Genomic DNA, 23,683 nt, shown 5'->3' with positions numbered 1-23,683 from the left:
CCTTCACCTTGTATCTACCTAGGTGAGTAGACTTTAGACAATGTTCTTTTTAGTCTGACACTTGTCCGTGGCTGGTAAAAGCTGTATAGAGTCTAACATCTGTTGTATTCAATGCTTGTAATATATTATTAGGATGCTGGGAAGTGGTTAATTTCAGGGAATCAGATGAAACTCACTAGTAATTAGGCAGCACTTAATGCCGCCATGACCCGAATATCTCAATGAGATTAGCGGCTCTCAGTCTTAGGATGTTCCTGGCAGTAGCTGGAGGCAAAATAATCACTGGATGAGGTTTACAAATGTCCACAGTCCAAAGAATACAGAACTAATAATAATCTACAGAACTACATCCAAGCTGCCAACAAAAGATCCCATTGATACAGAATCATCAAAACATACTGATAACAAAATAATATTTAAAAAGCTCTAAAGAACCTAAAATTCCCAAATGCCTACATTATGTCACTGCATAAATAGGAAGGCAAATCAGTAGTTGTCACTTCCAAGAATTACAATAAAAGGTAAAAAAGACAAGTGCACCTTCTAAACCCATAGGGGGAATTTACACAAAAAGAAGTTACAACAGCAGAAAACAACCACTAGATAGACTCATGTGTCAACTCCCCCCCCTCAAAAAAAAAAAAACGACAATTTTCTGATCTGGCACCATAATATTAACCATTCTTTTCCCCTACAGAGATGGCAGAGCCAATTCACCAGCTTACAAGAAATCGGGCAGAGGAGCGGCAGAGCGTACCCTTTCTTCTGATGAGCTGCAAAGAAAAGGTGATTTTTATTTTTACCTTTAACTGGAAAAATATACATCAGGGGTGTGGTCACACGTACGCATTAGCCAATTGCATTCACTGGAAACACATATGGGGTCAGGCCGAGGACCACCCCTGGTTCGCTTTACAAACGCTGGGAACTGGTATGTGTGAGCACACTTTAGTGCAATACTAAATAATTGCTAGTTGAGAGTTAGCCAAGCATCTTCTATGTGGTGGACACCTACCAACCAGTCTTCTATTTCCTCCTCAATTGAACTTCCCTCCCTTTTGGCTCAGTTAGATGTCCTAACTCATTGCAAATGAGACTGGAAGAGGCCACCAGTTCCTTCATATATTCCAAGAAATCTTTACTCCTTACAACTATTCATCAAGGATCTATTATTTATTTACCAAGTATCCCTGGCTCTGCCACTTAATGATGTTCTCCTAGTGGATATATCAGCAATATACTTAGGGCTGATATTCCCTTCCATTGGACAATACAGCCTTTACATCATACCAAATGATGTCCCAGGTGCCTTCTCCAAAGGTTTATCCCTTGAGTATTATGTAAAAGTTCCCTTGCACGGTTATCCAAGACTACTCAAAATCATAAGAATTGCTATCTCTGAGTTAGAAGTCATCTGGAAAACTTCTCCTATAGATAAAAATTGGATGAAGTAACCCGGTCACCCGGTTACTCTTCACTTGTCTCTAACTTTGTAGAACATTAAAACAAGCACATTGCCTTATGATTTGTTCTGCAAATAGCACCTCACCTATGACTAGGGGGCACTCCACTGATGGGCAAGGAAATCCCCCTTACCACCTTATTTAAGAATGTATTTCATGATAACAGAGTAATTGAGATCAAAAGTCAACATTTATATACTAAAATATTACAGATACAAAACCAAGACCAAGTTCAAACCACCACTAGGTGTACGTTACCCTATGCCGTTCTGATGACACCCAATATGGTTTATACATGGAACTCCTTCCGTTTCTATTAGTTCCCATAGACTTCCACAAATGGAAGTTTCCTTGCCTTCATGCTTCAGTTTCTTACAATAAAAATTATTTTTGTTGGTATAAAAGGATGGCATTAAAAGTAACCCAAAAAAAAAAACAAAAAAAACAACAACACACTAGGAGCTGTTTACTAAAGTAAGCTGCAGACACTGACACACTGTACAATAGGAACGCAGGACCAAGCTCACAGCGGTCCGGCGTATTCATGAGCGGGCAGTCCAAGGCGCTGCTCCTTTCCTGAACCGTCCCTCCCACTCCATAGGCCGGCGGTGACTGCCAGGCTTCATGCGGCAGTCTCCGCCTCCTAGTCCCCGCCCCCTCATGAATACGACGGACCACTGTGAGCTCGGTCCGGTGTTCCTATTGTGTCTGTTAGCTTTATCGAAAGTAGCAGTTGATCACTGCTAAAAATACGGTGGCGCTAGGAGCTGCAAGTGATGTAACAGTGGCCATGTCGGAGGGGTGCCTGTGTTATGTGTGAGCATGGGATACAAGTTGTGAACGTAAGATGGCACACAAATCTGCATCCGTTTTAATATTGTTCATAAAAATTCTTGATAAAAATAATTTTTTTGTGTGTTTTTGTACTTTGCATAAGAACCTCCAAGCAGGAAATCAGATTATCCCAATCTTTAATGCTCACCTAAACTCTTGCCTTGTTTTCCCCAAGCAAAAACACAGATTGTAGGTCAAGTGACACGGGCCCTGCTAAATACATATTACAGGCATGTGTTCATTGTGCTTCACACTTGACACAGTCACGTCTTGTCTGCAGCATTTTTATAGAGGTTGTTCATGTATATGCATTCCGGAATAAAAATAAAATTACCTCCCCAATGCACAATCATTTTTGGATGGTGATGGGTGCATTTGCTGAAAAAGAATTGTAGACCCCATACATACACACTACACCTCTCACTAATGAGCAGTCCATGTATAAATTGCTCAGTGATGACTTAGCTGCTGTGACTACCTGCTTCCCCCTACCCTCTCCATACACCCTTCAGACAGCTTCTGTCAAAATTATAAGACATTCAGCATAAAACTCAGCTTCTCTTGTGCTTCCTCACTTCCTGATAATTTAGTGCAGACAGAAGAACTTTGCTCTAATGAGATATATCCTACAGGTCTTGTATTCACATTTACTATTGATTTATACAAAGCTGGTTAGAAAGTTAGTGGCCATTTAAAGGGGCATTACACTTCCACAGTCACATAACCTCCTTTAGAGGGAATTAAACAAAAGGTTTTCCGATAAGTTGATCAAAAAGGCTCAGGCATCTCTCCTAGAGACGCACAACAGGTAGATTTTTATGTAAAGTCACCAATCGGAAAATTAGGGGGTTTCCCTCCAATACAATAGCCCATAATTGCCATAAAAAGAAATACCCACCAGTTCTTTATGTGCTGAGCCCGCTATTCCAGGGATATAAAATCTAAAATCTGTTTTTTGGCGTTCAGATTTCTAAAGCATATAAACCCTGCAGATGTTTTCAATGACATTTAATTATTTGACTGTAATAAATACATTAAATGTTTGCATTAATGTGGATATAATGACTATACCCTGTGCCAAACAAAAAAAATAAAATTAGCAGCCCATCTGTGTGTGATGCCAGGGAACATGTGCCTCATCAGAGAATACACAAAGGTATACACCGCCAAATGTTTCCAGAAACCAAAGTGCACTGATCCAACTACTTTAAAAGGACAATGGCCTAGAAAAACACGTTCAAAACAACAAGCCTTTTTCACACAACTAATATAAATATAACTTTATAGTTATACATTGCCCATATGCCCGTGTCCAGTCTAAACATTAAGGGACACATATGCACACCACCACTCCACTGATTGGTTATGGGGGGTCAATAAACCAATACAGTCACCTGGATAAGGGGGTAATCCATCAGTTTCAGTATCCCTGTGTAGATTTCTTCTATGCCCCCTATTATACTGCAGTGTCAAAACTAATGTGGTATTGTCAATATAAAATACCTTGAGTCTCCTACATAGCAAAAAAAGACAAACCACTAATGCATATATATTAAATAAATAAAATTTCATAGCATCATGAATTAAAACAATGGGTCACATTTACCAAGGGCCGTGCTCCAGTTTTCTGTCGGACTTTGCGCAAACTGCTTGCACGCGACCCTTTTGTGGGGCAGCTGCACTAGGCATCATGTGAAACCAATTTTAAATCATGATGGAATAAATTTGTTTAGTAATCAATTAGAGCGGTTTGTCCTTTTTTTTTTTGCTTTATAGGAGACTTGATGTTACGGGGGTCCCAGTGGTGCTCCATCTTTTGGAACCTTAGCTGTTGCCACATACTTCAGATCTTTTTTTGTGGGAGATTATTTTAGACCCCTCTTAAGCATTTTGGTTTTGGCTTGTGAGGTAGGAGGGGTTCCGATATCATCACTTTGGAAAGAAAGCCCTCTTTAGATTGGAACTTTCAACAATTGGCGTCTTCAGTTTTGATGCGGCTTTCCATCCTATGATGTACTAAATGTTTCTTTTCAATCCCTTTCCTCAATTAGGAGTTCTCTACTAAGAATGTATTACCCTTCTGTACAAGTCAGTTTAATAGATTTTAATAATTTCTCTATAGTGTGGAGAGGTGGTGTATGAAAAAAGACAGTATGGAAAAGCCAGATGGGCTTGTATCAAGATGAATGAAGAGCGATACGAACAGAGCATATGCATGGGGTTCATGAAGCTCATGAGATACATCTGTGAGCAAAACTCATCGGGTAAGACAAACCCTACTGGGATTTCAGAATGTTTTACAGCTTTATAGTTTAGCTTCACATTTACCTTTACATGTCGGAAGATCTGCCAGTTTCTGGCCTGCATGCCCTACATTTTTAGCAATCTGTATGAATTCCTAAATGGGTCGGCCACCCTACCAATATACATCGATTTAAAAGATCTTCCTCGCTTTGAGTAAAGTAAAGCCCCCTGGTTCAGAAATGCCTTTTACCTCATCAGCCAGACATTACTGTCCATAAAATGGCTGGAGATGGATGGTCAGGCGATCCTAACTTTCCATGACCAATAGACCTGCTTTGTGCGTAGTCACCGGCCCTCTGTAAGCTCTGCATGCAGGACTACAATGGGTCAGGTGAGTGAATAAATTAAATCTCGGCAGTGCCTAATTTCCGGATTACACAAAAGCGATTTTCTTGTGGTTGTTCCAGCAAAAAAAGAAGATTCCAACAAAGCGGGACGGGATGGAGAGTTGACTACTAATCATCTACCATCAGTGAATCGGATGTAGATGTCCTTTAAGCTTGTTTTTAGAAATATTGTCATAAGATCCTGGAGCATACATTGGTCATGGACAGTTAGTATCACATGACCATCTGCAGCCATTTTTATCAACAGGAATGGCAACTTATGAGATAAAATACATTTCTGAACAAGGGGGTTTTACTTTACATCTCAAGAAAACGGTGCAGAACATTTAATAGATATACAGGCAGTCCCCTACTTAAAAATACTCGACTTACATATGACCCCTAGTTACAAACGGACCTCTGGATATTGGTAATTTATTGTGCTTTAGTCCTAGGCTACAATAATCAGCTGCAACAGTTATCACTGGTGTCTGTAATGAAGCTTTATTCTTCATCCTGGTTCTTATAACAACCCAACATTTTTAAAATCCAATTGTCACAGAGACCAAAAAAGTTCTGGCTGGGATTACAATGATAAAATATACAGTTCCGACTTACATACAAATTCAACTTAAGAAAAAACCTACAGAACCTATCTTGTATGTAACCCGGGGACTGTCTGTATACTGATAAGATGCCCAATACCCTGCCCCCAACACATTACATGAGGTAAAGTGGCCAACAACATTTCACAATGAATACCTAGTGCCTTTAATTTTTACTCTAATCTTATGTATCCATAAGGAATGCCAATCACAGGGTATGCCCATGGTTGGGCCCTGGTGGTCAGACATTTATCTCCGATCTATGGAGCCCAACCATTTGTCATACAATCCAAAATAAAAGGAAGATTTCATTAAAATCAGATGATCAACAGCACAAATTTTCTAATCACCTTTTCCCTATTAACAATCTAGCTTTTTCCATATTGTTTTTCCTAGGCCAATACCTGGGCATGACTATCCCAATTCTGACAACAGTACACACTGATGAAGCAAGAAATGGTCTTACACGTTCTGTAACGGTGGCTTATTATATTCCAAACCATCTTCAGGAAGATCCACCTCAACCTACAGACCAAGAAATCATCATTGAAGAATGGCCATCTACAGTAGTCTTCGCTAGGTAGAGTTTCTAGTAAATTCTTTTTTATAAGGGTTGGTGGTTTTTTTGTAGACCTGAATCACTTTTCAATATAGAGATCAGTCCGTAACGGCATTGAGAGTCCGCTTCATTTAGCAGCCATAAGTGCTCCAACCTATTTTGTCAGGAAACACTGCTCAACAGCAAACTATTAACCACAATGGACAGTCTGAAGATTGTAGTAAAATCACTTGCCGGACCAGATCAGAAACAAGTTTTCTAGACTATGGGTGCTAGGCCAACCATAGATGAGAAATGCTGCCTTTAACTAAATAACTAGCACTGTAAATGTAAGGTTTAAGCTATACATCTTCTTGGGATGGAAGCTGGAAACTGTATATTTAAAAAAAAAAAAAAAAAATTGTCTAACTTCTAGTCAGCCAACTACTTTTACAGGTTTTACCCAGTCACCATTTTACTTTAAGTTTCTATAGTCAAGACTACACTACTACTACTGCAAACCTTGCCCAAATACAATAGTAGAACTGTCCTAATTTCTGCAAAAACAAAAAATTATTATTAAAAATAGAGAAAAATATTCTTTAAAAAGGGAAAAAACAAAAAAACACAGCAATGTCAGAACCATTTGTCGAGATGGAAGCAGGAAGTAGAGGTCAGCGGAAACAGGATGTAAGTGCAAAGAACACTAGGAAACTATTGTTACATTCAATATACAAAAATGAGCAATTGGCTTTTTATCCAATGTATTAGAGAGATGCACAGTCAAGTAGGAGTGTACCACCTTCCTCCAAAAAGCAGAAGCCCCTATTTTCGTCTCATCCTTTCAATAGTTTATAGTAACATATTTAGACCCATCTTCGCCAGGAGCTGCGGTAAGTACACCGGCATAGTACACTCTGGCTTCACTGCACAAGAGCCACAGGTACAGCGCATGCACAAAAGTCAGGATATTATCTTAGTTTTTACTTGCTGCAACCAAGAGAAGGCACTGGTGGGGATCTGTAGATGCAAGTGCCTCTAGGCAAATATAAATCTTCTCCCCATGGCAGTGCAGGCAGAGGCATGTCTACACCTTCTATACGCACGCACACACACACCATGGAAGGGCGTGTTGGCACCTTGCGACTTCACAGTGTGTGCATGCAGGTAGAGAGCATAGACATGGCTTTGCCTGCACTACCCGAGTGCCGGAGGAAAGTACTACATTTATTATTTTATCATGAAGGGGCTCTTCCGGACATTAAAGTAGAATGTGCATCAGAGCCACCCCTTTAAAATATAAAGGGAGACTCTGCTGGACATTTAATAATGAAGTGGGACTCTGTTGGACAATTCCTTGATGAGGGCGCTGTTGCTCGACATTATATTGAAGAGTAGGCTTCCCACCCTAGGATTATACTCGAGTTAATACGTTTTCCCAGTTTTTTTGTAGCGAGATAAGGTTCCTCGGCTTATACTCGAGTATATACAGTATTTGTTTTAATTGACACCAACCGTAGTCTGTTTAAGGTCCCAAATTGACTTGACAGGTCCGCTTTAAGTCTCAGGGAATAATAATACAAAAGAAATAAAAACACAAAAGAAATAAAACATACAAATCAAAAATTTCACACTGAGAATATTCTGCTTTATAAAAAGAAGGAGATTTATCCCTTTTCGAGAACACCACTCAGAAGGACTTGACAGACACTTATCGCCTTATTGCCAAATAATATATTTTATATAGGAACTACATGAATAAGCCCTAGCACATGTAATGCCACAACGTCAGCATGAGCCGTTCTTTGTGGTTCGATCAAGCAAGAACAAGGCCGAGGTAATTAGCACAAGCCACTTCTCTTTAAGAGGAACACTTTCCTATTTCAGACAATTATTGGGTTTCAATAGAACAAGGGTCTAAGTGACCTGACAAGACTTTTATTCAAGGTTTTATAATGATGAACAAAACCAGCCGAGGGTACAAGAAGAAAGAAGTAATAAAATGCATGGAGGGAACGTCTTGACCAAGTTACTCCCCGCTGCATCTGCCAACTAGTCTTAATAAGTGGGACATAGTCAAAGTATAATGGCTCCAGAGGACGTCCATTTACAACATTTAACAGTTCCTTACTTTAGGATTAAATTCAGGAGGGGATAACAGCAATGAGTATACCATCTCTAATCTGCTGAGGTTATTAAATGACTAAGGGAACACTTTTCATAGACTACTCAAACAAAAAGCAATACAAAAAATGGCCTAATTCTATTCTTCCAAATAAAAAAAAAAAAACACAACATCATATGACCTTTGAGGTGGGATTACTAGATCAGCAAAACTCTCCAGAGGACCCAAAACATCAGACGGTCTAGTTATTGTATTGAGAATAATATACTGGTAATCATAATAATCTTTAATTATAAAGCGCCATCAAATTCTGCAGCGATGTACAGATTCTGGGGAACTTATACAATTTAAATAAGACATTACAGAGTAACAACAGCCATATGGGACAATAGGAGTGAGAGCTTACAGTCTATGAATTTTGTATGTCACACGGGAAGAGAGGGGGGGGGGGGGGGGGCAGGTGAAGACATTGCCACTGACTTTTTTGTAATATGACAACAGCCTAACAGTAGGCAGGACAAGGCACCTTAGCATGTTGTCTGCTTTCCGTCATTGAGCAGGAAGCTTAACCCCTAGGGGACGCAGCCTCTTTTGGCCTAAAGGACGCGGCCCCATTTTTCAAATCTGGCCTGTGTCACTATAAGTGGTTATAGCGTGGGAACGCTATGAGATATCCAGGGGATTTTGAGATTGTTTTCTCGTGACACATAGTACTTCAAATTAGTTTAAAAATTTGGATGAAATCTTTTGCGTTTAGTTATGAAAAAAAACTAAATTTGGCAAAAATTTGGAAAAATTCTTTATTTTCAACGTTCTAAATTCTCTACTTTTGATGCAGATAGTCAAAGCACCCAAATAAATTCATAACTTACATTTCCCAAATGTCTGCATTATGTTGGCATGGTTTTTTAAGATTCCACATATTTTACTAGAATGTTATGAGGCTCAGAATTTAGGTGCCATTTTTCACATTTTTTGTAAAATCACCAAAACCTGTATTTAGATGGACCTGCTCAACTTTTAATTGACACTGAGAGGCCTATATAATAGCTAGACTCATAAATTATCCCATTGTGGAAACTACACCCCTCAACGTATGAAAAACTACTTTTAAGAAGTTTGTTAACCCTTTACGTGTTTTATAGGGGTTAAAACAAAATGGAGGTGCAGTCTGCAAATTGCAATATTTTTTCACAATACACTCATTTTGGGTGGAAAATTAAACATTTACAATGGATTAAATGAAAAAAGGCTCCACAAAGTTTGTTACCCAATCTCTCCCGAGTACACGGATACCCCATATGTGGTGGTAACCTGCTGTATGGGCGCACGGCCGGGCATAGAAGGGAAGGAGGCGCCATCCAGATCAGATTTGCTATGTCCCATTGTACATGCTATAATTTTTTTCTTTTTTTTATTGGGGACCTATAGGGGCTTATTTCTTTTGCCACATGAGATGCACTTTTCTGGTACGTAATTTTGGGGCATCTATAGCTAATTGGTGAGTTTTAATTAACTCTTTGTTGGTGGAGGAAATGAAAATCATCAATTTTTAGGAAAATTTTTATGTGTTTTTTTTTTGGCCGTTAACCATACCATAAAAACAGTTTTCTATTTTTATTCTATGGGTCGCCACGATTACGAAAATACTTCATTTATATATATTTTTTATTTTTTCCCATTTGTACTGAATAAAAAGTAATTTGGCGAAATTGTTGTTAATTTTAGCATCACCGACTTTCATATGCATAACTTTTTTATTTTTCACCTCACAAATTGGTTTAAGGGCTTATTTTTTGCGAGAAGGATGGTTCTTTTTAGTGGTCTTATTTTAGATTGCGTAACTTTTTAAAATCACTTTTTAGAGCATTTTTAAAGGGCATTAATAAAAAAATCAGAGAGTTTTTTGAGGTTGTTTTTTACGGGGTTCACTTTGCGGATCTAATAACGATTCTGTTTTATTATGCAGATTGTTACGGACGCAGGGATACCAAATATGTGGGGGTTTTGTGTATTTTATTCAATTGTACTGAATAAAAACTAATGTGGAGAAAATCTTATTCATTTTAGCATCACCATCTTTTCATATGCATAACTTTTTTATTTTTTGGCTGACAAATCTGGTTAGGGGCTTATTTTTTGCGAGAACAGTTGTTCTTTTTAGTGGGCTTATTTTAGAGTGCATAAAACTTTTTAAATCACTTTTTAGAGCATTTTTTATAGGGTATTAATTAAAAATTATCTTTTTTTGGACCGTTTTTTGCGTTTTTTTCCTCCGGCGTTTACCGTACGGGTCCAGTTTTGATTCTGTTTTATTATGCAGATTGTTACGGACGCGGCAATATCAAATATGCGGGTTTTTTTTGTGTTTTTATGGTTTTTATACTTTATTAAGTGTTTTTATGGGAAAGTGACATTTTAGGGGCTTATATTTTTATGTATTTATTTTTTATTTATTATAATGTGTAGTGTTAAGTGTTTTTGCATATTTTTACTTTTACATACTTGAACTTAAACCAGCGATGCTCTGATCACTGGTTTAAGTCCAATACACTGCTCTACAATACTATTTTATTGTAGAGCAGTGTAAACTGTCTGAGCAAGCTTGCGCATGCTCAGACAGTTTGCAGTCAGACCCGGAAGGGGTCTGGCTGCCATGGCAACCGGGCAGCTCCGGGGCACAAGCCAGTCCTCGGAGCTGCCCAGAAGTGGATCGGATCCCCCGGTAAGCGGCACGGGGGATCCGATCCATAGGGGGAAGACCCTTACACGCCGCGGTCATGCTTGACCGCGGCGTGTAAGGGGTTAACACCCGCGATCGGAGTCGGCTCCGATCGCGGGTGTTAGCGCAGGCTGTCAGCTGTACTAGACAGCTGACAGCCGCTGCTTCTGGTACCGGCTCCGTTCGTGAGCCGGTGCCAGAAGCAGGACGTTATACTACGTCCCGGTGCGCTAAGCATGTAGCACCGAGGACGTAGTATAACGTCGTGGTGCGCCTAGGGGTTAATCATTTACTTCCTGTAGATAAACGCCGGTCCATGGTCATGTGATGTCACACAGGTGCAAGTCTCCTTAGATCACATAGTGTAATCAAACCTGTGTGATGCCAACGAGCCATTCACCTGTGTGACATCACATGACCATGAAGCAGAGATCTAGAAAACCGTCAGGAATTGATACAGAAGTTATACTGGAAAATGTAACAACTTTCCATTACAAACAATATTATTTGCTGTAATGCGCTTAAAGTGGACAACCACTTTAAAGGTCCTGTTCACACATTTTGGCTGAAGGTTATAATTTGGTTAGCCCGAGATAAGTTGATGCTGAAAACCATGGCAGAAGCCAGATATTTTCAGCTGCTTTTTGCCATAGGCTAGTCTGCAGCAGAATGACTCGCCGCTCAGTGTGTTCCAAACCTTAAACATCAGTAAAGAATAAAAACTTTAGCCAAGCTCTGCACTAAGCCAAATAAGCAATTCTGTAAGTTACACTCATTACCTATCTGCAGCCATATTACTCCGTAATATTATTGGCTGCTACTGGAGTTATAGATTGCTAAAGAGACTGTACTGGGCACAGCCACTACCGAAAGTGCGAAGCTACAGTATAGCAGGTGAAAATAAAAGGGGAATGGTAACCCATTTTAAAGGGGTGGTCCCACAAAGACAAGATTCTTAAATGTACTCAGGATAACAAAATAAAACAAACATTCTCTAATTCACTGTTATTAACAAAAATACAGCATTTCACAGATATAATTCCAACCTGCCTCTATCAGTCCTGCTGTACACAATTTTGCCCCAGATTTTGACCAGGTTTGGCAGATTATTCTCATGAATAGCTTCTCTGTCTGCACACTGCAGTGCTCTCTGCCTCCAGCCCCTGCCCCCTCCATTACAAGACCAGCTCAGAAAATAGGCAGTTTCTGCAGGCAAGCAGCAGCTCCCATACACTTATTCTACAAACTACAGATAAGATAAGATCTTTATAGCAGGGGAAGAAGTTATAGCAGACCCAACCGTGTGTTACAGCTGAGATGTAGGAGAGCTGAACGTGTCTGTGTTTTATATCAATCTCATGGATCTCATCTCTCATGTCTGATCTCTCTTTTTCTAGTGTCTTAGAGAGCCCCCGTCCACACTCAGGGGCTAAAACCATCACTCAGTGATGGTCAATATAAAATCCCAGAGTAAAATTGTAAAGTAAGGGGTTAAAAATAAAAGAAACAATCTTAACATCACTAGGGGATTAAAGATGTAGAACTTTCTTTCATGGGCAAACTCCTTTAGAGCAGAGATTTCGGTGTGTTCATGTCCAGTGTGGGTCACCACTCCCCCCAGCTCTTTTGTATATTCTTATGCATCTTAGAATGCCAACATCAAGGTAATTAAATATTTTCATAGTCAATTTTACAGCAATGAATTACACTTTTGTTTAATGGTTTTAGATAACAGATATGTGCGTAAATGTCTTGTTATGTATTCGGGATAACCCATCACAGAGACAGCAGGAGCAGCAGACTATCAGCTGACAGTCTTGTGCTCTACACTGAATCCATATCCTTGTCATCGTACTAAGACTCTAAAAATCAAACTGATCACTAGCTGGAACCCTTCCAAATTACTAAACAACCTGGTCCTATCCCAATTATACAGGGGACATCACGTACATCCAGGTCTACGATCCCCATCCCATCTTCTCATGTGAAGTCTACCATTTTGCAAAGCTGTAGCACAGTAACCGAGGGTGGTTTTTATGATCTTCTAGATGCAGACCCGTCACCCCCCCCCCCCAAAAGGCCCACACCAACTATGCCCCCATAATCCTCCCCCCAGCCCCTTTCTATTTATGCCATTTATAAAAAAAAATGTATGTTGGGGAACTTGGTTTTAATCTGACCTCTTACCAAATAAGAGATCAAATCCTCGTATCCAGTGTGCTGACAGTCGACCTTATTGAAGAGGGGACCGGCCTACACACCCCCACCACGCCCCTGTCGCCCATATGAATAAGCACGGCACGGTGTCAGTGCGGTCGCATCAAAGAGCTGGCAGCGATTGCGCAATATATACGCTACTGCCGGCTATTCTTACAGGTCCCCGCGACAGGGACGTGGAGGTGGAGCGTCGGCCAGGGGTGACAGGTTCTCTTTAAAAGGACTTAGACAATGTTCCTATTATTCCTATTATTAATTCCAAGCTAAGAGTGAACATACATATTAGAATTTAGCTGCAGCCAAGATTAATACTTAAAAAGGGAACCTGTCATCAGCAATTGGCTTAACAAACCACTACCAGTATACTGTCAGTAAGATCTTCTAGTTTGTGTTTGTTTCATGCTCCAGTGTGGTGGCATCTAGAAAAGCAACTTGGAAGTGAGATGTAAATTGATTGTATAAATTCAAGAAGGCAGAGAGTTCAACACTGATACCAAGGGGGGGGGGGGGGGCTCTGAAAGCCTCCTCCTCTGACTGACTTCATGCTTTGGACTTTCAGGAGATCTGGTTGGATGCAAAGCCATCAATTACAGTGAAGGGGCTTTGCGAGGAAGAGAGAGCACGACTTCAGTGTTAAAATCTCTGCCTCCTTGACTTTATACAACCAATTTACATCTCATTTCAAAAATGATTTTGTGGGTGAGACCACCACACTGGGTTATGAAAGAAACACTATCTGGAAGGTGTTCAGCTGCTTTGCAACATACTGGTAATGGTTTATTAGGTCAATTTCTGCTGACAGGTTCCCTTTAATGTGAACTTGTCACCAGGAATGTGATTTTTAGCTGGCGACAGGTTCCAATAGCCTTTGCTATGCCGATTTTTTAAAGTGCCTTTGTCAGCTCATACAGATCCCTCCTCATCCTTTCCACTTCCTGTCATATACATTGGGCAGGCAGGAAGGGAGGAGGGTGCTGTGGAGGAGAGGAAGAATGCATGAGGAAACACAGGTACACACAAGCTGCAGCTGCCCCCTCCCCAGCTGGAGCCAGGTCATGTTAATTACACTTGTATAAATTACTGAAACAATTCAGAATACTGACAAAGGCATTTTTAAATTCAGCCAAAAATTTTGTACCGGCCAAAAATGACATTCCTGGCAATAGGTTAGCTTTACAAGGTATTATTAAGTAAGGAGTTATCCAATATTAGTTTTCTGGGTATCAGACTCTAGCAGTCATCTGCTCTACATTTATTACAGTAGTGGATGTGCCTTGCTTGACAGTCCAGATCCAAATCATTCGAAAAAGACCAGGCTGCATAAATCCAACAATCTCACATTGATCATACAAATGATAATTCATCAGATTTGTAGTCTGGGAAAACCCATTTTGGATTGTAGTGTTCACTTGTTAACGGCTAATGAAAGAAGGGTTCAAACCACATGAGTGTCCACACCCCCACCCCACCAAGTGTCCATGTCCTGACAGCTTCTTGATACAACTAGTTTGAATTTACCTTTACTTGAATAACCCCCATATGGGCATATATCTATCCATCTATCTGAGTGGTGCTATATAAACCCTATATTCTCTTCTCACAGACCATTCAGCGGAGCAACCAACGAAGAGTCGATTATGCGTGAAATTTCATTGCTGGCCGAGCTATTAGAGTCTCCGGATCTGTGCTTACAAGACACCTTCATCATCGCCGGGTACACAAATCCTGCGGCAGCCAACAGACGGAACGAAATCTGGTTTTTGCAAAGGCCTTAAAACTTTGCATAGGTGCCTCACGCTTCTGAGAACAGAGGTCGGTCGGCTCAATGGACATGGACATCATGTGAAAATGAAGCGCAGCTCCTGCTACTAAACATTGTGGGCCATCGCTCAGCAGTACCGTTCTCTGCAGACTTATCTGAAGTAGCCAATCCAGTCCAATTACCACTAAAGGGTTGTTATGGCAACTGCACATTCACTTAAAACGTCATAATTCTCCTCCATCAGGATCAGTGTTCAATGTAGCATGGAAAAAAGAAGAATCAGCTGATCCTCATCTCCATGTGAACAATGATGAAATACACATTCCATTAATTACTAACGAGTCACAAAACTGCAAGGTTGATGAGACAGGAGGCTTAGAGGGCACATGGCATTAGGAATAGATCCATAGGCCACAGCTCTGATAAACAGATCCGGTGAATATCTCATCAATGTTGGTAATCTTATAGGTTGGACTTAACGCACCTGCATCTTTTTCCAACCTTATCTACTGTAATACCATAGCATTTTTAAGGGTTTTTTTTTCCAACTAACACCACTTTTCTACAGAAAAACTAATAAGTGGGGGTACTCCAGACACTTGAAGAGAGCAGAAGTCTCCTGTGTAAATGGGGTATTACTGCACATGTGTGACCACTATTTTACTGTAGGAAGCAGTGGCCGTGCAACTGCTCTACTTCTCTGTTCAGATGGGGCTTCAGGATTTTAGCTATCGGATCAGAAACTTATCTCTTATTCTCTGGGTATGAAAGTCTCTTAAAAAATACACACTTTACAGCAACTATCGATTTCTAAAGAAGTTGTCCAGGTATCGGAGATTATGCAACTTTTCTATATGGTTTTGCAGGCAAGAGTTTGGTAATACTCAACAAACCCATAAAAAAATAATTATACACTACTAGTACTACACAATATACCACTAATATCTACTGCCATAAAGACACTTAAAAATAGCTCCTGTCTCAAGGATTAAATGTGACCTTTGGTTCCCGTGCATATAACGAAAGGCTGGGAAAGGATTAACCCTCATAAAAAAAAGAGCATTGGCTTTAAATATTAAAACCTTAGCACAAAGCAAAAGCGGATTTAAGTAGTCTCCAAAGGGTTAAGAGAAGAGACATTCAGATTGAATTGTTAATGGATTTTCGGGGATGAAATAGAATATACACAGGCAGAGAATTCATATTCACATTGTGATCTTATTGTACACACTTCGGGTCTAAAGATCTGATGGAAAAAAAAAAAAACATGTGAACCATGAAATACAATGTTACTTATGTCTCACAAGTGTCACTATGTAATTGCTATCTAGATAGCTGATTATAACTAATTTGCATACCGTTAGCTCTATTATAACAATAGCAATTAAGAGCCTTCTCCACAAACAAGCTTAACATAGGTGTACTCCTATCTGTTTTTTTTATATGTCCAACCTGGACAGTGAAACATTAGGCAACAGATGGTGCAGCGCCATATGGTTGGTTGATATGTGACCAGGACGCCAATAGGCGCCTTTAAGCTGTGGTTTATTGTAAATAATAGCCACCAATGATTTTACCATTTTTTGTAATTTGTATAATAGAAACTTCTTTTTGTTTTGTATACATGACAATAGTGCTAATCTTCCAGGATAAGTCAATGTCAAAGGGGGTAAAACCACAATTATAACTCAATCTTAGGAGACTCTGTCCAACAGGTGAGGATCTGATCAGTGTGACCAAAAAAAAAGGAAGTCCACGATAAAAAAATAAAAAAAAATAAAATTCAGACTCAATAAACTGACAGATAACACTGCACTACATAGAGACTAGAATACACTGACTACTGAAGTGAGTAAAATGTATTTATTTGTGTTTCATGTATATTTTAGTATCTGTGCTGTAAGAAAAATCTATATATTTGAATAAATTGTGGATGCTTTATTCTGAAACCAAATCGCTTTAAATAAAGACTATACTTTATAGTGTACAATGATTGGCGGACACATCATTACATAAAGCGTATCTCCTCTGGAGCAAACAGAGGTCAGTAATATATCATGTCAGACAGGCTGGATGTATCCTGCTGGATGTATTCCAGTCCATGACAGTCACAAGACTCTAAGAAAATAAAAAATAATTTTTTTTTTTTTCTTAAAATCACAAGTGCTGATATATATATCCTGTATAAGTATTATGTTACATGTAGCTCTAGTATTACACCCAAAAAAATTTTTATATATATATATATTTTTTTTTTGTGTAATACTAGAGTTATATATATAACATAATACTTATTCAGGATTCATATATATATTTGTACGACAGTTTTCTTACAAACTGACAGCAATTGAGATTATTTCCCCTTTTATGCCACCTCCAGGCCAAGTGGGCCGCACCAGGACTTCCCTGCCCCGCTCACTAGCTGGCAGAACTGAACTTACTGTAGAATTGTACAGCAGCACCAGCCACCCCCCAGACTCATCTTCCCGTTCGATATTTTATTTGTATAAACCTGTTGTTACAAAACCCACTTGTTTGTTATACAAATATCTCAAAAACAGGGTGATCAGGAGTCCAATTCCTGATCAACATCTCTACCATTGTGGATCAGTTTTTAGCTTCTCCTTCAATGAAACTCTTCGGTTAATAATTAATAAAGTTTATCTGTAGAGGTTACTGTGGATGTTTAGTAGCCTCTATGAACTGAGGGGGCTAAGCCTACTACACGCTGCCAGTAACATCTATAGATCCTCCTCCTAGCTCGGCCTTGCCTGCTGTGAACGTGGCCACTGTACCCTGTGCGGGCGCAGGAGTTGGTGGTGAGGTGTCGGCAGCAGTTCCTCTGATGGCTTTATTGATGCCATTGAAGGATACCCATGCTGAGCCGTACATTGCTAGTAGAGGAACAGGAGCTTCTGCATACACAGAGCTCCCTTGCTGCCAGAAACATCTTTGCCTGCGTGGGGTACAGTGACCACATCCAGAGCAGGCAAAAAACAAGCAGGTAGGGAAATCTGCATAGGCTACTGGGGGTTGCAGTAGCCCTCGCCTGCACCTTGGCTACTCAGGGTGTGGATTATAGTAGCCTTCGTATCCAGAGTTGATGGAGGCTACTACACATCTTGAGTAGCCTCTGGTTAATAAATTTTATTTAAATAATATACAAATTATCTGCAAAGGGTTTCATACAAGGAGAAGATAAAATTGGTTTGAGGGTGATGAAGTGAGGTGGAGAATACCATAGGAAATACTTCAGAAGGTAGATTCCGGATGGTAGATTTCAATTAAAGGAATCTACTGTGGTAAACTTACATTTGTTATCCATGACCTTCTTTTCCTTCTAATATCAACTTGTCAGTTTTATGGAAGGCAGTTCTCACTACACAAGCACTGAGAAGCAGGGTGGAGCGACAGTGTAATAGCCTGTAAAGCCAGAACACAGAGGGGCTACTACGGTAGCCCTTCAGACTCATTGGGTGCCGTTACAAGAGCCCCATCTGTGCTGCAGATTCACAGGCTGTTACAATGAGCAGAAAAATGCAACATCCCCAGAAGCTTTCTGGCACGTTAGCATAAATTTGAAAAAAAAAAAAAAGGAGACAATGGGTAACAAATATAAAAAGAGTCATGGTGCCTGGATCCATGAGTAAGTGTCCCTAGTTTATCATGGTTTATCATATTTTGATGGTAGATTTTCATTAACAAACTTCTTGCCTTCATCCATCACGTGATGTAATACACGTTCCCCATGAGGCAGAGAAGAGGCGCTCTCAACCACTGACCGATATTGCACAATAAAATACTACGTGAAGAATGCAAAACATACAGCCATATCCATTCTTAATTTGCTTACATTGTTATGCCGATCTAGTTTATGATTGGACCCCAAATATTTGCACTCAGTGGGGCACATGCACCATTGTATTTCAGCTGCCTCTTTTCAGAGTTGCCTGCCGTCAGCACACTAGTGTGAACATGAGGTTTTTTTCTGAAAAATCTTGTATGGTTAAGGACAAAGATTGAATAATGTCCGAAACACGTCACCTTTTTTTTGTCATTTTTTAACATTTATGGATTAAAATGAAACTTTATTTTTTACTTTTCTAATCCTTTTTGCTGCCAGTGCGGTTTTATCCTAAGTTAGATACAAGTTAGATTATGGCAACTGGATCATGTATCTTCTGAAAATCAATAACCAACTCTTTAGTGTAGTGTAATGTTTAATTATCACCCATTTTCCACACAGTATTTTCCATATTCAGAGTCGCTGTTTGAAATGCAACCAATGACAGCAATCTCATTGGAACATGTCTGATGAAAGGTCTCCAATTCACAGCATAAGCAGACTAATAACTGATATGAAAGTAGACCTATACTGGGTTGGCCAACAAATATTTTTTATGGCCGATATACTTTAACATACACAATACAGACAGGATTACAACAGAAGAGAAAACACCATCATCTACTGACAACAGATGATGTCACAGCTCATCTCCCCCCTCCCCGTAAAATGATCTCGGTATAGGCAACATCACTGATGTTATTACAGGCAGTCCCGGGGTTACATATAAGATAGGGTCTGTAGGTTGTGTCTTAAGTTGAATTTGTATGTAAGTCGGAACTGTATATTTTATTATTGTAATCCCAGCCAGAACTTTTTTGGTCTCTATGACAATTGGATTTAAAAATGTTGGGCTGTCATAGGAATCAGGATTAACACTAAAGCTTCATTGCAGACACCTGTGATAACTGTTATAGCTGTTTATTGTAGCCTAGGACTAAAGTACAGTAAATTACCAATATCCAGATGTCCGTTTGTAACTATGGGTCGTATGTAAGACGAGTGGTCTTAAGTAGGGGACCGCCTGTATATCACTTTCCCCACTCCCTATAGAATGACCTGTATATAGAGAACCCTGACCATTACATCACTACTGACAATAGATGTTAGTAGTGACTTTATTAGGGTCTCATACTTACCTTGTTAAAAGTTCAGTACAAAGTGGCCAATGCCTTTACACTCCATACAAAAAGGCACCAGTACTCCACTATTTGCACATGTTCATTGTTTGCATGAGACCTACTGTAAAATATAATATGGCTATACTCTCATGATTCGTCATTGACGTTGATGCGGCAGACCCTGCTGTTTATTCTATAAAAGCCTTACTCCCCCTCCCTGAACAGGGCGTACCACAAATACATTTAGAGAAGAAGCCAGCAAGATGGCCCACACCAGCGAAGAGGACGATCAATCAAAGGATAGAAACCTATGGGCAGGTTTAGCGGTTTAAATGTCCAACAATAAATTTATATATTTGTCACCTCATAAAGATATCAGTAAATAATATCAATATTCATTAAATTGGCAGACACCCACTCACCCCTAGTGCTCTGTCAGTCGAAAAACCAAAAGCTATGTCATTAGGAGTACAACAGGCCACCAATATAGCATTGTTGGTTTTGGACCCCCAGGACAATCAATATCTAATAGAATTTAGTGGACAGATTGCAACAATACAACGTTCACTTAACCAGGAAGAACCACACTTCTATGGTCGGTGCTGTGCCAGGGGAGGGAAAAAAAAAACAAAACAAAAAAAAAAAGAAACCACCACAAACATGAAAGTCACAAGCCTGTGTGACACTCATTGTTTTTTGGTGTCTTTAATAAGATGGTCTTGTCCAAGGCTGCTCAAATGTAAGGAATTACTGCGATGTTGAAAGGATCTCTTAAAGGAAACCTACCATCAGAAGCACATCTAATTGTAGATTCATCCTTCTTGTCTCTGCCCCAACATGTAATTTAATAATCCTGGATCCTAACTTTATTTTGGAATTATGCACATTAACTGCAGAGGCTACTGGGGCATGTACTAGCCTGGCCGGGCACTGGGAGGTAAATCTACTACACACCCCACTAGCCTCTGCAGTTTATTTACATATTACTAAAATCAGTTTTAACAAGTTAGGTTAGGTCCCTGGAATATTAAATTACAGATTAGGCAGAAGCAGGCAGAAGGAATCTACCATGAGGTCTACTTCTGATGATAGGTTTCCTTTAATGCTCCCCTTCCATTCTCTACCATTAGACAAGTGCATTATAACTTATTTTATGTGAGGAGTGGTCCAAATAAAATACAGCTGAGCCCAGAGGCAATAAACCTGTAATATCTGTTCTGGCAGCCATCACCTTCTGCAATAATTCAATAAAAGGAATTAAGAGTTGTCACTCAAAATACAAATATACACAGAACTCATCCAAAAACAAAATTACAGTAGGGTCCCCCAAGAACACATGCGGAGGACAATATTCCCAAGCATGATCATACAGATATTCATCCTTTATCAGTTCATACAGTGCAGAGATCTGACTGCTCACGCAAAACAAGAACAAGCCACTTGCCAAGTGTTTTTTAATAAACGTTATGAATACAATTCCCCATTTAAATGTCTGCAGAATTGGTTTAAGACAGACCTCGCCCTCTCTCACATGCTCCACAACCAACGCTAGAGCAATGGTTGTTCAATCCCTGTTATCCACATAACGTTACCCAGCGCTCACCTGTATGTAGGACTTCTGTACGGCTTCCAGTTCTGATCCAAGAGGTACCACAAACTTCTCAAGCAGTCTTTCATGAGAGTAGGGCTGAATGTCCGGGGAATCCTCTGAGCGCAGCTCTATTCTGCTGATCAATAGGTTTGACACAACTTGCTGCACAGACTAAAAGGAAGAAATCATGATATAGCAGCTACTTTTACATTCCAGATAAAAATGTAATGCCTCATACACACGACAGGGTTTTTTTTTTTGGGAAAGGGGGGAAGGGGTAGGACTCAAGTTACCCACACAAAGGGCAGCTAATTCACGGCCCCCATTAAAGTCTATTATGCATGATCAAATTGTAAGCACCATGTCTCTCCGCACCGTGATCTGCCTATGTCGACCGGGCGGAAAAACAGAGATCATTTTCTGCTGTTTGCAGGCCGTTTTGCACACAGTACTTAGTTATATGCCAGGAATGACATACAGGCCACAAATCCATTGTTGGCAGTTTGAGAAGATTACTGTTGTGTGTAGACAGACACCGAGCAGACCTGCTCAGCTCCAGGTGCACGATCCTCGTGAAACGCCTTACTTCTCCTAGACAAACAGAAACTTGGAATGAATGAGGTCGGCACTAACTTGTTCATCAAATAGGTTGAATGCTTTATTGGTCCATGGTAAAACAGCAGTTACAAATATTCACACATGAGTACAAGAAAAATATTATCTGACGCGTTTCAGACCTATATGGTATTTAGTCATAGATAGCTTACAAAGAGAAGTTACAAGAGAAGTTGCTCACCGGAAGTGACCACAGAATAATCTCGGTCCGTGCAGGTGATCAAGTATTTGACTCCTACTGGTACATATCACAAACAATGAAAAACCCATAACAAATGTTAAAAACAAATATATGAAGTAAACAACTTTCAATAATTCACAAGTAGATCATTCCTAACATTGAAACCTTTGGGATGTATACAATTTTTAATCAGGTTCGATAATCCTTCACGGTTAAGCAGTTTTTTCCTTTCATGTCCACCCCTATTTTCCGATTTGACCCTTTCCAGACCGCCAGGGCCGGCGCTATGGGTAGGCAAAGTGGGCAATTGCCATGGGTCCCCTGAAAGGGGAGAATCTCTTCTTTCAAAAGAACCTTGAATTTTGTTTCTAGGTGCAATGGATCCAAAGATATTTAGGTTTAAAGTGAGAATATCAGGTGCCATTTTTATATATAAAAATCACTCCCGACGGCAGTTTAACACTTAAAATCTCAATTTTCCTGACATTTAGAAACACAAATTTAGATTCATATAAAAGAGGAGACTCTCTTCTTTCATGGGAAAAAAGAAGTGAGGTTCTATGTGTCACAGAGCCAGAGATACAGCCCCTGAAGTGTACCCCCCAATCCAGATTCTTAGCCATCAGGCTACAGGGAGAATCTGCTGCACCTCACAGATAATGGAAATATTCACTTTATATGTTACTACATTCTGATAAGGAATAATATCAACTAATCTTCATGTTTTTAACCCTCTCTATGCAGAACTATCTAACAACACACTTTCTATTTTATTGCCTTTAATTTAGTTTTTTTGTGAAAATTGACTGATAGGATGAACATTCGATCCTCTTCCCATAATTTTGCTATTATATATTAACACCGTGACCCAGAACATGTCCATAAAGCTAAAACACACACATTATTTACACCTATGTTATAACGTTCTCATTTAAATTCTTATGAAGCGCGGAGGGTCCTGTTTTTGTGCGGCTAATACATTGGTGCACATCTAATAGTGACTTTTATTATCTTATTAGCTTGGTTTATGGATATATTGTTATTTATTTGGGTTACCATTGTGTAAGGAAGCATGCAATGATATATCTGTGCAATTTTCAGCAAAAATAGTTTGGTGTCCCCTGTGGATTTTGTTGTGGGGTATGTATGATCTCCTCACATCTTACTGTTTTAGGAAAGTATATATGTGATGCGATGCTGTTGCCGCTGATGATGTCATCAGCGGCGACAGTGCTGCAACATAGTGTGCGATGGCCAGCAGATCGCATGGACGTGACTCTGCCTGCTAGAGTAGATAGAAGAGTGAAGAAGCCGGCGGGAGCCACGAGGAACATCGGGGACACCGGAGGGTGAGTATTAAGTTTATTATTTTTATCTGTATATTACACGGGGGAAAGGCTGTGTGCTACACGGGGGAAAGGCTGTATGCTACACC

The 23,683-nt window shown here is 39.8% G+C and overlaps 2 protein-coding genes across 3 annotated transcripts in view; one reads left to right on the top strand and one right to left on the bottom strand.

The window, feature by feature from the left end:
- The window catches only part of LOC140069824 (heme-binding protein 1-like), a 32,134-nt gene extending 15,402 nt beyond the window's left edge, over positions 1 to 16,732 (top strand). Inside the window, exons 2-5 of the mRNA XM_072115983.1 lie at positions 698 to 786; positions 4,420 to 4,561; positions 5,929 to 6,112; positions 14,738 to 16,732. Of these exons, the coding sequence (XP_071972084.1) occupies positions 698 to 786; positions 4,420 to 4,561; positions 5,929 to 6,112; positions 14,738 to 14,909 (587 nt within the window). The 3' untranslated portion in view covers positions 14,910 to 16,732. The remainder of the gene's footprint in view (positions 1 to 697; positions 787 to 4,419; positions 4,562 to 5,928; positions 6,113 to 14,737) is intronic.
- Positions 1 to 23,683, bottom strand: part of FANCM (FA complementation group M) — a 103,062-nt gene that overhangs the window by 74,567 nt on the left and 4,812 nt on the right. For both annotated transcript variants that reach the window (XM_072115978.1, XM_072115979.1), the window contains exon 4: positions 21,465 to 21,623. In XM_072115978.1, coding sequence (XP_071972079.1) covers positions 21,465 to 21,623 — 159 coding nt within the window. The remainder of the gene's footprint in view (positions 1 to 21,464; positions 21,624 to 23,683) is intronic.

Source organism: Engystomops pustulosus, chromosome 7 (genome assembly GCF_040894005.1).
Source record: "Engystomops pustulosus chromosome 7, aEngPut4.maternal, whole genome shotgun sequence".
In the NCBI taxonomy this organism is placed as follows: domain Eukaryota; kingdom Metazoa; phylum Chordata; class Amphibia; order Anura; family Leptodactylidae; genus Engystomops; species Engystomops pustulosus.
Note: the sequence above shows the minus strand (reverse complement) of the source record. Positions and strands in the feature narration are given on the sequence as shown.